This window comes from Taurulus bubalis, assembly GCF_910589615.1.
Source record: "Taurulus bubalis genome assembly, chromosome: 1".
NCBI classification, from domain to species: domain Eukaryota; kingdom Metazoa; phylum Chordata; class Actinopteri; order Perciformes; family Cottidae; genus Taurulus; species Taurulus bubalis.
In genome coordinates this window covers 6,806,634-6,820,580 of record NC_136589.1, presented here as the reverse complement: position 1 = coordinate 6,820,580, position 13,947 = coordinate 6,806,634, and the positions used below count along the sequence as shown (strand labels likewise).

General features: G+C 38.8%; 2 protein-coding genes across 8 annotated transcripts in view; both read right to left on the bottom strand.

Moving 5' to 3' along the window:
- Positions 1-4,959, bottom strand: part of kidins220a (kinase D-interacting substrate 220a) — a 40,785-nt gene extending 35,826 nt beyond the window's left edge. For all 7 annotated transcript variants that reach the window (XM_079225345.1, XM_079225346.1, XM_079225344.1 and 4 more), the window contains exons 1-5: positions 4,864-4,959; positions 4,031-4,129; positions 2,335-2,433; positions 1,828-1,926; positions 1,511-1,609 (exon numbers count right to left, since the gene is read on the bottom strand). In XM_079225345.1, the coding sequence (XP_079081471.1) occupies positions 1,511-1,609; positions 1,828-1,926; positions 2,335-2,433; positions 4,031-4,129; positions 4,864-4,944 (477 nt within the window). In that variant the 5' untranslated portion in view covers positions 4,945-4,959. The remainder of the gene's footprint in view (positions 1-1,510; positions 1,610-1,827; positions 1,927-2,334; positions 2,434-4,030; positions 4,130-4,863) is intronic.
- Positions 4,960-11,273: 6,314 nt separating this feature from the next.
- The window catches only part of mboat2a (membrane bound O-acyltransferase domain containing 2a), a gene marked incomplete at its 5' end in the record, with an annotated part of 38,129 nt that continues 35,455 nt past the window's right edge, over positions 11,274-13,947 (bottom strand). The window contains one exon of the mRNA XM_079221230.1: positions 11,274-13,633. Coding sequence (XP_079077356.1) covers positions 13,468-13,633 — 166 coding nt within the window. The 3' untranslated portion in view covers positions 11,274-13,467. The remainder of the gene's footprint in view (positions 13,634-13,947) is intronic.

Below are 13,947 nucleotides of genomic sequence, written 5' to 3'. Positions count from 1 at the left end.
TCTGGGACACTAAAGGCTTATTGACAATTTATTATTGATATATTGTCTAGCAAGCCCAATAATTCATATATTTTCTGGGCACTAGAGTCTCTAAATCACATGTAAATGAATTGCTCTGCAACATTAGCTACTCTAGTTCCATCTGATTATTGATGATATATATCGAACTATTACATTTTTCAGTTTGTGACAGCACAGATGCAACATGACTCGAAGGAGCACAGATGCGCTATGTCAAAAGATGCAATCAATTATTTACTATTGCAATTTACTAATGAGTTTATGGCGCTTGGGAGCATTACATCTTGATTATGTGCAAACTACACTGGCAAGAACAGGCCGCTTAGTTTGTCATTGCCCCCACGATGAACCCAAAACAAAATTAGACTTGCTCAGCTGTTAAGCTACCTGTTCAGTTTACCAAATCAAATAGTAACATTGTTTAGGAAACACTCGCAAAAATTATTTCAAATAAGTGTCGGTGCAAAGTCATGCAGGCATTTTAATGCAGGTATCAGCACTCAAATAACAATGTTCCATATTTTTCCAGACTCTGAAGACGTACCTAAGAACCCTGGCAATACTGTTTTTGTGTCTAACCAACCTATAGGGACAACAATTTCTGAAATTGGTCCAGTATTGAGCAAGAGGGCTGTAAATGGCAGCTGCTCATGGGCTGCAATGTAATCCCATAATTTACTTCACTAAAAGTGCTTGTTTTTGCCACTGACACTATTACTATTATTATTATTATTATTATTATTATTATTATTATTATTAATAATATCATAAGTATTTGACAACATTATGGAAAGAATCTAAGGAGAAGCCTTGTTCTGAAATTGTCCAAGGTAACGTGCTGCTGTAAGACAACGCTGGAGAGACAAGTCCTGGTGTTGTCAGTTTGTTGTGTTGGAGTAAAGAAAGTGTAGCTTAGTGAGGAGCAGACAAGGAGAGAGAGAGAGAGAGAGAGAGAGAGAGAGAGAGAGAGAGAGAGAGAGAGAGAGAGAGAGAGAGAGAGAGAGAGAGAGAGGGGGGGGGGGGTAACAGGCAGAGGAGGGTGAACCAGCTGCTGCTAGGCTGTGAAGCTTGGGAGACTGGTGGTGCTCCTGTAGGTGCTGTGACCCTATGAGGCCCAAAGAGGAAGAATGCTGCTAAGCTGTTATCTGACACTTATACTAACAATCTGAACCTGTGTGAAATGAATGAATGAAAAATAGCATAGTTACCCTTTAAATCAACATCATTGTATTATTTGATACAATGATGTGATAATGAAAATATCATATTGTACTATTGCACAGACATTATACCTCAATTAAAAAATGTCAAAATGTGTTATTTATAATTATATATATATATATATATATATATATATATATATATATATATATATATATAATAATTTGAAACAACAATTGTTAACTGCAATTCCACTTATTCTACTAGTGTTGGATCTCTATTGAATGCTACCGACGAACAGTAAACCATTCACAGACAATCAACTTACCGCTCCTTCTTGGTCCACATCAGCCCCGTTGGCCAGAAGGTGCATTACACTGTCAAAGTGCCCCTTCCTGGCTGCCCAGATCAAGGGAGTGGTACCATACTGCAAAGAAAATAAGAAAATATGTAACTATATAGTCAAAAACCCAGAGACGTGTGATGAAGTGAGCAGGAGGGTTAATAAATAAAGAGAAGACGCATTTGGGTAACTAGAAGTGTGGATGTGGACCAAAGCAATTGGATCTTTTCAGCTCATCCCACTAACAACATCTTCTGTGTGATAAAAAACAAGTAAATTAACATCTGTCAGTATGTAGTTACCTTGTCGGAGCAGTTGACCTTGGCTCCATGCTGCAGCAGGAGATGGACAATCTCTGCGTGGCCTCGACCTGACGCCCAGATAATGGGGTAGACGCTGTACTGTTGGGCCAGAGGAGACGGGTGAAGTCATGCTGACAGTAACTAATGATCGGTGTCAGGCCTGCGGTCGTACTAACGCTTTAAGCCACCCGACATGACTGAAAGGGCAGATGGGGGGAGGCGTCGCACGGTGCAGGTGAAGAGCAGAGTTGTTGTTGCGTTTACATTTGTGTCACTGTAAAGTTCTGTGTAGTGTTTATCATTAAATTTACATGGAGCAGCGTAAAACACATCATATGAACATTTTCTTTAAAATGAACCGCCCCATTCAGAGACAATTTGTTAATGTCATGTACTGTAAACATACCTAATTTCTTTGTCATTTTCAATCCTGATATAAGGAACAACAGACACCAATAATGCTATTATTATGCGGGAACTAAGAAAAAGTACAGTGTGTCTTGATACCTGACCAGTGATGTTGGGGTTCGCTCCTTTTTCCAAGAGCAGCTGGACCACGTCTGTACGACCTTTATAGGCTCCCCACATGAGAGCAGTCCAACCTCCCTGAGTAGGCACATACACAGAATACAGTTGAGTGGGAGAGGAGCGAATGGGTTCATGAATAGAGTGCAAAACACCCCCTACATATAGAATATATACTGATCATGTAACATTCTGGACATCATTTTAGGTCTTGTTTTAGCATTAAATGGTGTAAGGGCAACAGTATTCAAGCAGTATCGGTCAAATCTAAGCAGTGTGTGGAAGGAAAATTAGCTATTTACAGCTGGTGTGAGACACTTTCCACTGAGTGAACAGTATCACAATGTGTGGTTTATAATAATCTCGCCGTGATGATCTGTCCTGTGCAGCTTAGACATGCCTCGCATGGCAATGAGTCAGGTGATGTCCGGAGTCACTTCCACAAAGTAAAAAAAATAACTCTAAATGTTACATAATACATGAAAAAAGTCGCAGACACTTGATAATTTACACTAACTATTGATGGTAGTTTCTCATTAGGATTAGGATTACATCTTCTTGCTGCTGGAAATGCACATTGCTTTTTGAGCTGGGACATCGACATCACAACTAACAAAGTCTTCAGCCCCAGGTGATAAATATGTGCATATCATCTGCATGCTGACAAATTGTCTGCTCATGAATATAGAAAATAGCTAATACAGCAAGCCTGCAGACAGTCTGCCTTTGAAAGGTCTGGATCCCAAGACTAAATCACATCACTGCCCCATACGGAAACAACCAGAGATCAGTAAATGGTATTACATTCATGATCGGACATGAAATAATTTAATTGTATGTCCATTTCAAGGCAAACGATCATCCTGTTCAACCCGCACTGCGGCCATTACATTTGACAGAAACCACTAATGCACATAGAATCAAGACTTTATGATAGTTTGATCGTATAAAGGCCACATGAAGGTCAATTTACAATACAAGTTTGAGCAGCTTGTAAATCAACCTCAGTAGTTTTAGTTTAATGTGTGACACAGTGTATTATTATTTCATGTTGTTTCGCTATCACATCTTTTTCACAAAAAATAGAAAAAGACATGACCTGATTTAAAAAAACATGAATTGTCAAATTATTTTGGATGCATTACTATCTGTAGTCTAGCTTCACCCTTCACCCCAGGAGGGATTGTGGTTGTGAGTGGCATGAAAAATATGTCTAGCTCGCGATCATGGTAGAGAAGTGAAAATAAATACACAGGAATTATTATATAGGAAAGAATAGACTCAAACAATTTAGCAAATTTTATTCAGTTCTTTTTTTTTCCTTTCACTAATAACGATGATCATTCAAAAAACATGTGGCCCATCTGTGATGCAAAAATATTAGTTTATTTATTAAATGTAAGGTGAAGTGATTCCAGTATGTTTTATTGCCATTTAAGGATTTTAAAATATATATATATCCCACTGGGATGGACCAACCAATTTTGTTTTGATTTTTTAGTATTTTCTTGACTTAATATTGATAAAACTGCATGGCATTACCAGAGAGCATGATAGCATGTTTATCGTACAGGACATAGGTTTAGATAATGGCATCTTAGAATTACATTTTTGATATATAAAACAAAAAATATTGTTAAATTAAGAAAAACGTTCTGGTAACTTTCTAAGTTCTCACCATGTCTCGATGTTCCAGGTTAGCATTGTTCTCCAGCAGCTCCCTCACCACCTCGATGTGGCCCTCCTTAGCTGCCGAGATCAACGCCGTCCAGCAGTCCTGCACACACAGACAACCTGTTACCGTGGGAACTCCCGTCATACTCCAAATCCAGTTGGACAAACGTCTGTCCAAGTGCTAGGTGGGACGGCCCGGGAATGGACCAAAGCACTGTACCCACCAGCTGGTCATACCAGGTGCTCATGGACACGGGGTGTCGCATGGACAGACAGGACAGTCCAGAGTGTTAAGTAAGAAAGACAACTGCGGCCAACTATTGTATGTAATGTTTCCCCTTTCTTCTTCTGCGTTGGTGCGAGAGTGAGCACGAGTTTCAGTGAGCCGTGTGTAATAGCAGGTTACATGCACGTGAGATGTTAATGAGAGGTGTACCGTGTGAGCATGCATGCGTGTGCATAAGTGGGAGGGTATATGCATACTTAAGTGTGTGCGTGTGTGGGGGGCTGGCTTCTGAAAGCACAGGGTGTTGGCCAGCAAGTGGATCCTGTCATTTAGTCAAAAGAGCGAAGGTAAAAATGTATAATAACTTGTCATTATGGCCCATCATAGCTCATAATAGCTGTGGACTAAGCCAGAGTGTGGTGAGTTCAGCAAGATGGGACATCAAGTCCACTAGTTCAGCTACGACTTCTTTGTCAAGTGGATAATGTGGTTAAAATGACCGCATTGTTTTTCACCTGTGCCTGGATTCTCAATATTTAATCCACGTGTGCGTGTTTGTGAGGGTGTGTTCATATTAGGCAGTTTGGAATGTTATGTGTGTGCATGCTTACAACATCATCCAAGTTAACGTTGGCTCCTCTCCTAATGAGCTCTTGCAGTATCTCCAGGTTTCCCTGCTCTGCTGCCACCATCAGGGGAGTCTGTCCAATCTGAAAAAAAAGGAGGGAAAAGGGAAGGAACTTAAACTATGATAAAGATTTTAAACATGTCAACAACAAGTCAATTAATTACACTATTTTCCCTGTTACCCTCTGAAAAGAAATGGCAGGCAGGGATAGTATTTGATGATATAACGTAAAACCTATATATAGAAAGAAGGACAAAAAAAACGATCCCTTAATGCAATATAGACTAAAAAGCTTTTATATATTAGTCAAGTTACAATTTTAAAGTTAAAGATGCTGTTATTCTACATTTTTCTTCCTGTCAACAAATCTTATGAAAAGACTTATCGTCTGTAATCGGCATTTACATATAGGTACATGACATCATGAATATACTTAAAGGGTAAATACTTCACTAAACCACCCCAAAAACATTCAACATGGATTTGATTCACTTGTGAGTATTTGTAGCAGCAGATGGTTTGGAATGTGACATTGACATGAAAATAACCTGAGTGTGCCTGTGGTTGGGGAAATGACAGACCGGGTCATGCAGTGCAACAACTGGTTCATTGATGTTTATTAATAGTTTTAGGACAAACCTGGCGGTCTATGGCACAGAATAATGAGCTACATCAGGATCTGGCTTTCCACATACCCCTCTAGAGTCTCTACATTACATAAATATTAAGTTCTTCTATGAGTACTTAGTTGCCACAAAAGGTATTTAACCCACTGATAAGTTCCCATGTTTTTATCCTTTTACATAAACTCAAACAAGGTTTAGTGTTAATGTTTGATGTTTTTTGCATTATTATCAACAGAAAAACAAGTCAAAGTGAAATCATTCAGATCTCCAAAAAGTGACAATGATATGAAAAAACTTCCTGGGAGGGGGAATGCTTTTTATAGGCACAACCTCATACGTTAGCATTTTGAAGGGAAATAGTAACCCTTCATAAACCAAAAACAATGTAAACTACTGTGTCTTCTCATCTAAGGATGGTTTCATTTAAGCTTCAAGACAGATTCTAGTTTCCTTTTTTCCCACAAAACACTTGTTACATGATCTCAAAGAGCCTCTCACTACTTCATACTGCGCCCCACAATAAACAAGTTGAGCCAAACAGAGGGTTGTTGCGATATGGCTGACTTACATCACTTCTGCTATCCACATCTTTGAACTTGTCCAAATGTCCTTTGATGGCAGCCAGGTTCTCCTCCTCCACGTAGCTGAACAGGCTCTGGATGGCCAGAGAGGTCATCTTCAGGGAGGTGGTGGTATCCATGGCTGACTGCTAACCACCTGGACACCACTACAGAGTGAGAGTAAAAACAGATTAGCATTCACAGAAGGCTAAAGAGATGAATACAGCTAAATGTCAAGCACGACTATGAGAGCAGCAGGGACGTTACAGCCAGGAAGAGGGTGTGGTGTATCTTTGAAGTGATGCTAGGCAATAAACAAGTAGTCCAAGCCCAGCACACACGCACATACCCACCCATGCAAATACAAAAGCCAGAGGATGCATTTTTTTTATTCTAAACATCACAACATACCATCAGAAAAGAGGATCACATAAAAAAAAGGAAAGTCTAATTTCAATTCTGCTGCATAAACTTATATTTATTATAACCAGTGTGGTTTCAATATGTAAGCTAGCTCACTCTGCATTGTTTCCATGCAATTTGGTATTTATATTTATAGTAAAAGCAGATTGTCAGAAAGTGTCTATTTTTGCAGCACAAGCATTTGTATCTGCCTTTACTGTCATACACATATTATTTGGAGCACAAATAAATGTATATGTCAACCTTTTGGACACTGTGATATGTGTTTGTTTCAACCATAATGTAAAAGTGTGGTTACAACAGGATAATGCACTGAACATGCTTATTACTCAAAAGCTAACGGGGGCACTTGGTTCAGTTCAGTTTTAGTTCAGTCTGCCTGCATGCTTCCAATAATGAAGGCAGGGCAATAACAATGCTCCAATCCAGGAAGTCCACTAAATCGTCAAATCCCACTGAAGACAAAGAATAGTCTCTGAACTCTGATCCTTTGATAGTAATGATCATGTGGACAATTGGTGCACTCGACTGTGTGCTCCAATTATTTCAAGACTGACTGCAAAGTACTTTTTTTTTAAGTGCCTGAAGCTAGAATAGGTGCACACTGATTCACTGAAACTCCTTTGCACTGATGGAAAAATAGGAGTAAACGTCGCAAGGTAAATGTCTGCATCTGACAAAAATCAATGCAGCCGGCCCAGTTTGCAGAGATTATCTATAATTAGGCTCCACCATTCTAAAGAACTATTTTAAACCTGTGAAATAGACTTCAACAGCAGTTGATTTAACATACTGTAGAATATGCAAGCTTCCCAGACATTATATGTAGCATTTCACCTGACAAAGGAAACTCCCTCAAACATAGCTTTTAGCTGTAGTAGGGAATTAGCCAATCGATGAAAAACTCATCAATGATTCATAAAGTTGGGCTCTTCCATCATGGTCAGACTCACTTCCTGCTGCAGCAACACAGAATTAATCAGCTGCATTCACTCATTGCTTGCAAGTTGTCTTGGCAATGGTTTTCACATTAAGACTAGCAAATATGCTGCTGAATATTTCAACATAATCTGTGAGGAAAGCAGCTCAGGCTCAGGCTCAGGTCAATAAACGCTTATTGTCACATGTCTGTTGGGCTGCCAGTACAAAGACCCATAGCAGCAAATTAACTCAAATTCAGAGCAGTTAGACCATAAATATCTGCAAATCCTTTCTTTAATCTAAATTCCAGGACCGTTTCTTCAGTCAGGGATCACCTGCCAACCGTTCTCTCATGTCTGACAGTGTCACACAAAAATTAGGAAAAAATCCTTTGTTTACAGTGAAGGATATATAAGGCTGTTGACACACCCTCCTCAGCTCCTGGTCTCTCAGTACAATGGGTGGACGATAACATCACACAAGAACCAATCAGTACACATTTTGTTGGGCAATGATCAGATAGGAGCTAACACACACCCAGAAAAACAGTAGAGCCAAAACACCAATAAAAACAGTAAAAGCGTTTAAAACAAATTATTAAAGCTGCTTTAAGATACTCAGTTTACATAAAACACTACAAAGGTGTACAAACAAACCCCTTACCTTAGTGTAGGGTGAAGCTTATATTTATTTGGCTATTCAACAAACCCAATCTTTATCCCTTGTTCACTCGCAAACAGAATCAACAAGCACTGCCGAGCTTACGCTCAGCATCCCCCTTCACTCAAGGCTGAATATTAGATGAGGAGGCAGGCCGACGCCCATCTCTTTCCAGCACAATAGGCACACGACCAGATTTCCATTCATTACATGCACTGGCTCAGCACCAAATTATACAGATAAAAGGGGAAAGACAAGCATCGTTTAAAGCATTAAAGTAAAATGTGGTTAAAAATCACTGGGAGCTGCTACTGGCTTGTCACTTTAGTGTGTTTAATTGGCTCGATTGTTAATCAATTAAAGCCAAAATGTGAAACTAATTCTTATTCAAATATCTACAACAATTTACTTTCAGGTTGGAATGGGAAATATTGACAAAATCAAAATAATTATTACAACATTTTAAATCAAAAGTCTAAATCTTGATGTATTAATGTATGATATATATATATATATATATATATATATATATATATAGATATATATATATATATATATATATTTTAAAATAGGGCTCAAACTCGTATGATCACAAACTCATGTGACGATTTCTAAATTACTTGATTCATCATTTGGTCTTTAAAATGTCAGAAAATAGTAACAAATAATATCAGCTCTATAAAGACGGTATTACTGCTTTCACAAACAAGAAGAAGGCCTACAAGAAGACATTTTGAATAAGGAAATTAGTTGAAAAGCAGATACGATGACCCAACATGCAAAGGTATTTTTCCAGCATTCCCACTAAAAAAAAAAACATTGAAATATTTGTCATATAAAAAAAGCAGGAAAGCAGGAAAACCCAAATGTAGGGCAACCTGAATCCCAGATGATATCTTGGTATTCATATCTATAATTTTACTCTACATCAGTGTTTATTTTTTTAATCAAAATATAAAAACACCCAGATCTACTTTTAGGTCACGTATGGTTCAGTGTTTATGTAAAAACACAGACCACTTGATGTGGTCATCAAACTCCTTGTCAGCTGTGAACACACATTAACAGGAACCAACACTGGGAAGCAACACTGGATATGATCTCTAAATTTAACCAGTCAGCTCTTTGTGGCTCGTCATGTGGGTATGAAAATGCTGAGGATTCAGTTCCCTGACACATACCAGGGTATGTTTTTTACATCAGCCTATGAGCCAACCCCTGGTTTCTAGTTTCAACATAGTGGTGATACATTACTGTGGGTATATATGCAGCACCTGCAACTTAAGAGTAAAAACTTTAACAAGAGCAGACATGGAGCATCAGACCCTCCCACTGCCTGTCTTCGTCTTGTCAAAAAACAAGCCAACATCTGGATAACACACATAGAGAGAAAGAAAGAGAGAAAGAAAGAGATAGAGAGAGAGAGAGAGAGAGAGAGAGAGAGAGAGAGAGAGAGAGAGAGAGAGAGTATGTGTATGACTAGATAAAGAGAGTATTGAGCTACTTTAGTTTATCTGGTCTGTATATTGGGCGGGTTTTGACAAAGATGTCACCAGAGGACTGACTTCCCGTGTTTACTTGGCTACGTCACTGCAAGGCAACGGCAAAAACAGTCGCGAGCCAAACTCCTAACGGCTAACGTAACAGGCTAGCGTTAGCTCAGAGTGGCTAGTTCTCCAACAGGTCCTCACACTTGTATCACCTCTAAAAGAAAGGGAAAAAAAGTACAGTGCACAACATGAAGTGCTCTTACCTATGCTGGGCTGCTCTCTACGGGTCTGTGTTTTGATTCTCGCACGGAGAAGGTAGTCAGAAGAACCGTTTTCAACATGTCACACTGAGGCTGCTGCGTTTAACCTGCTACATACAGGAAAGTCCGTAGCTCCGCCCCCTACTACCTCTGGTTACAGTGGCGTCACATGTGGCGGAGCAGAAGGGATCAGGACCCCCGCGCGCACTTCAGCCATATTAGCCTAGATTAGAACAGGACCCAATCTGGCTGCTTTGCTGATGGCAGGTGGGATTTCCTACCGACACTTTTAAATGTTTTAAATGTCAGGACCAATTGGAGTAGAGTATATTGTTCTTTTCATAATTTTGCAGATTCATATTTCAAAACCCTATAATGAGCATATAAAATACAATGAATTGTCTTTTAGTACATAACACTACCAATAGTATACAAAACAGTTCAAATGTGCTCCAACTCAACCAGCTACAACAATAACATGATGCGTGTGAATGCATCAGTAAAAATAATATAATAATATGATATAAACAATAAAACAACACTCACATGGGGTCATTTTTCTGCATAATCAATCATTTCGATACTTCAAGTAAATATTTCGAATAATACTTCTGTTGAGTAACATTTTTAATGCAGAACTTTTACTCATGATGGAGTGCTTGACTAAGAGATCTGAATACTTCCCCCACCACTGATTCTCACACACAGCCTCTACTCTATCTCCTATGTTTATGCATGTGTTAAACAATACATAATGTGTAAAGATGATGGTCAATTCATTAGAATATAAAGTGGAAAACAAGGGAGGGCATGTGGTGCCCATTCTTTGGGTGAGCCAGACGACTGCATACGTAAACAAAAACACCCTGGATAAACGTCTTGGTGGTTTAAAATAGATTTGACACTTAAGTAATGTACAAGTGTTACTGATAAGATCCATCATTGTGTCCACTCTGAAGCTCGAGTGGCTCATGGAATACAGACATTATTAATTAGATAATTTGCACACTTTTCATACTGTGAAAAGTAAAAATGGGCTTCCTAAAAAAGGCCTGTTGTACCAATTTCCAGTGGTTAGGTACAGGACAGTATATTGTGACATGAGCCCCTAAATACCCATTGCACCTTTCAGCATCATATGTAGTGAGCATTGCGGACTTTGGAAAATCATATATCATATTGTAACACATCTGGAGCAATGTGGTTATAGTAAAGGGGTGATTAACAAATGAATAACGTCTGCATGACATTTGCAAGCTAGTTCCAGGGCTTTGGATTTGTACATGTTTGGTATTTTGTGCTGGGAAACAAATAAAATTAGTCTTTTGAGCATGACCTGGATCAAATTCTAACATTTTAACATCAGTTTTTCTGCTGATATTAATCTCAGTTATAGCACACACAAAAAAAACATATTTTAAAACATCAATTTTAGTGTTAAAAAATAATTTCTCTTTATTTTGCCACATAAATCAGAATTTGAATGGACTGTTATACAAATCTTTCAATAAATTTCCTTCTGACACAAAAATAACCGTTATGTTACACAGGCGCGCGCGCACACACATACTACATGGGACACATTTGCACACACAAACACACACGCAGGCACGCATGCTCACATACATACAAAACAAAAATGCGCCATTCATGATTTGGCACTTTGGACATATGGAGCCATTTGCATTGATCTGCTGGTTTGGTTGGCCATGCAGTGCAATAATCACTTTGTTTGTAGAATGACATCCTTTCCCTTAGGTGGGCCACGTTCGCCTACACAAGGCCCAGGCTACAAATATAGTTTACATGAGACCACATCGACATGTACGGATCACATGAATACTGGTATACACATAGTTATGGCAGGAATATGCAAACGTTAGAAAATCTTAAAAAGAAATGAAAAAAGCTCTTTCGGCTGCTTTGTTATTATTTTTACATAACACGAATGCATCAAACCAACTCAAATTACTGACAATTGGAAGAAAACAAAATGTACGACAAAAATGTTTATGATATTGTGGGCGTGACAACAGAGGTGCCTTTCAGGTTGTCTCCTCTGCACCACATTTCCTTCACTAAAATAAAAAATGTCTAATGATACAGAAATGTGTTTGAACTGCTGCATGTCATAAAGAGTAAACTGGATGATTTGAAAGGCTTAGGGAGAGCCGTGAACCGAAACCACGTGAGGAACCAGTGTCTCTCTCACCCGACAGTAAATGCACCCTGAAACGTCACCTATTCTAACATAAGTGCACACAATATGAAATAAGACCATTTACCACAACAGCTGGTCTATGTCTGGATTTTTGTACATTATTATTATGTCACATACATCAATAACCTTATCAGATGTCCTCGCAGACAAATGTAAATACTTTATTCCAAATTCCACTTAAATAGTTTGCAGCCTGAGCACAATGTGCACTTTTAATGCACTGTGCATCAATTTGGAAACTTTTCTTTTACATTCTATTGACTTAATAATAATTATGGCTACAAAACCTTTTAACAATTAAATACATTTTCAGTGAATGAAGTAATTTGAATAGATTTGTTATATTTATAGGATTTTAAGACAATGAATAAAACTGCAAAAGTGTGTTAAACAGTGATGCTAACGATCCACTGTTTCCCCATTTGTACAATTTTATTATTTCGGACTTGCAATAAATAGTTTTGGATACTTGTATTACATAGGCACGACATTTGAACACAGGTCAAAAAAACAACAAAAAACAAATCACACACCTGAAACCAGGTCAGAAATCATTAAAGAAAAAAATGGAAATCACAATGGTGTAAATGAAGTCCCTTTGAAAAACACATTGTTTTGTCTGTCAAAAAAGCAGCAGATATGAAAAAAGAAACAGAAATCCATTCAGTAAATTTTGAGTACCTCTTTTAGACTTCCAACTGGTGGAGTTGGATGAGATCTGAATTCATCTTTAGGACTCTATGTCATTCAATTCATCCAAGAAAAACAAAAAACATTGACAATGGATCTGAAATATTGTTGACACGAACATCTAAATACAAAACACGAACAATGTGAAGTCTTCTCCAATAAAGATTTTTAAAAAGACATAGAAATCAAACAATGTTTTGAGGATCCTAAGGCCTGTTTGAAATTGGCAGCTGATGATAAAGTAATGTTTCTTTTACATTAAAACGTTTTACGTTTCCACCTAACTGAGGCTTGTATCCAGACAATGACAAAAACCCTCCACATACTGCACGTCTCATCTGTTTGTATAAACTGACACCACAACTGAAACTGCAAATTGGTTCCTGCAGCGTGCCATCCAACTGTTATTTCACCAGCTGAGTACATAGAGGGTTTAAGGCAGCTTGGAAGTCTTCATTTCCACTAATGTAATGTAAAGTAACCACCATCACACATTAGTTTACACTATGGCCATTGTTACATCCTGGTCTCTTATCCATGTCAGAAACTGTGATTGCTGTCATCCTTGCTACTGGAAGTTTTGACAGAACATTGACTTGTGTTTTCTGTCGGTTAGGATTCTCAGAGCATCCGATATTTGGTTCTTTGTCAGACTCGCCACACTCCAGCTCTCCGTGGTTTTAGTTTGTCTCAGTGTTCCTGCTGCTGAAGGGACTGTGTGTCGCTGTCCAGAGCCTCATGTGGCTTTGTCTTTCTGGTTGCAGTTGTTGTCTGTGCTGTTGTGGTCCGTCTGGTTGTCCTTCAGGCCGTCCTGCTGCTCTTTGACCTGCCGGCGTCTCGATATGACAGGGAGGGCCAATACCACCAGCAGGCAGAGGAGATGTAAGCAGAAGTACCAGGACCTGCAGTGACAGCCCAAAATGAGAATTAGCTCAACGCTGTTTATTAGAAGTAATAGTAGGAGCACAAAACCAGATAACATGTGCAGGCCATAAAACTGTCAGGTTTTTTTACCCATAGTGTGGCTAACGAACTAGGGATGGCAATGTCAGTCAGTCGCTTTGGTCCGACCAAAATATCTGAACAACTAATGGGTGAATTGGCCTTTAACTGTATGCAGCCGTTCATGCTCCCTAGAGGATGAATCCTAATGGCTTTGGTGACCCCCTGACTTTTCCTCTGGTGCCAACATAAGGTCAACATTATTGTTAGCATA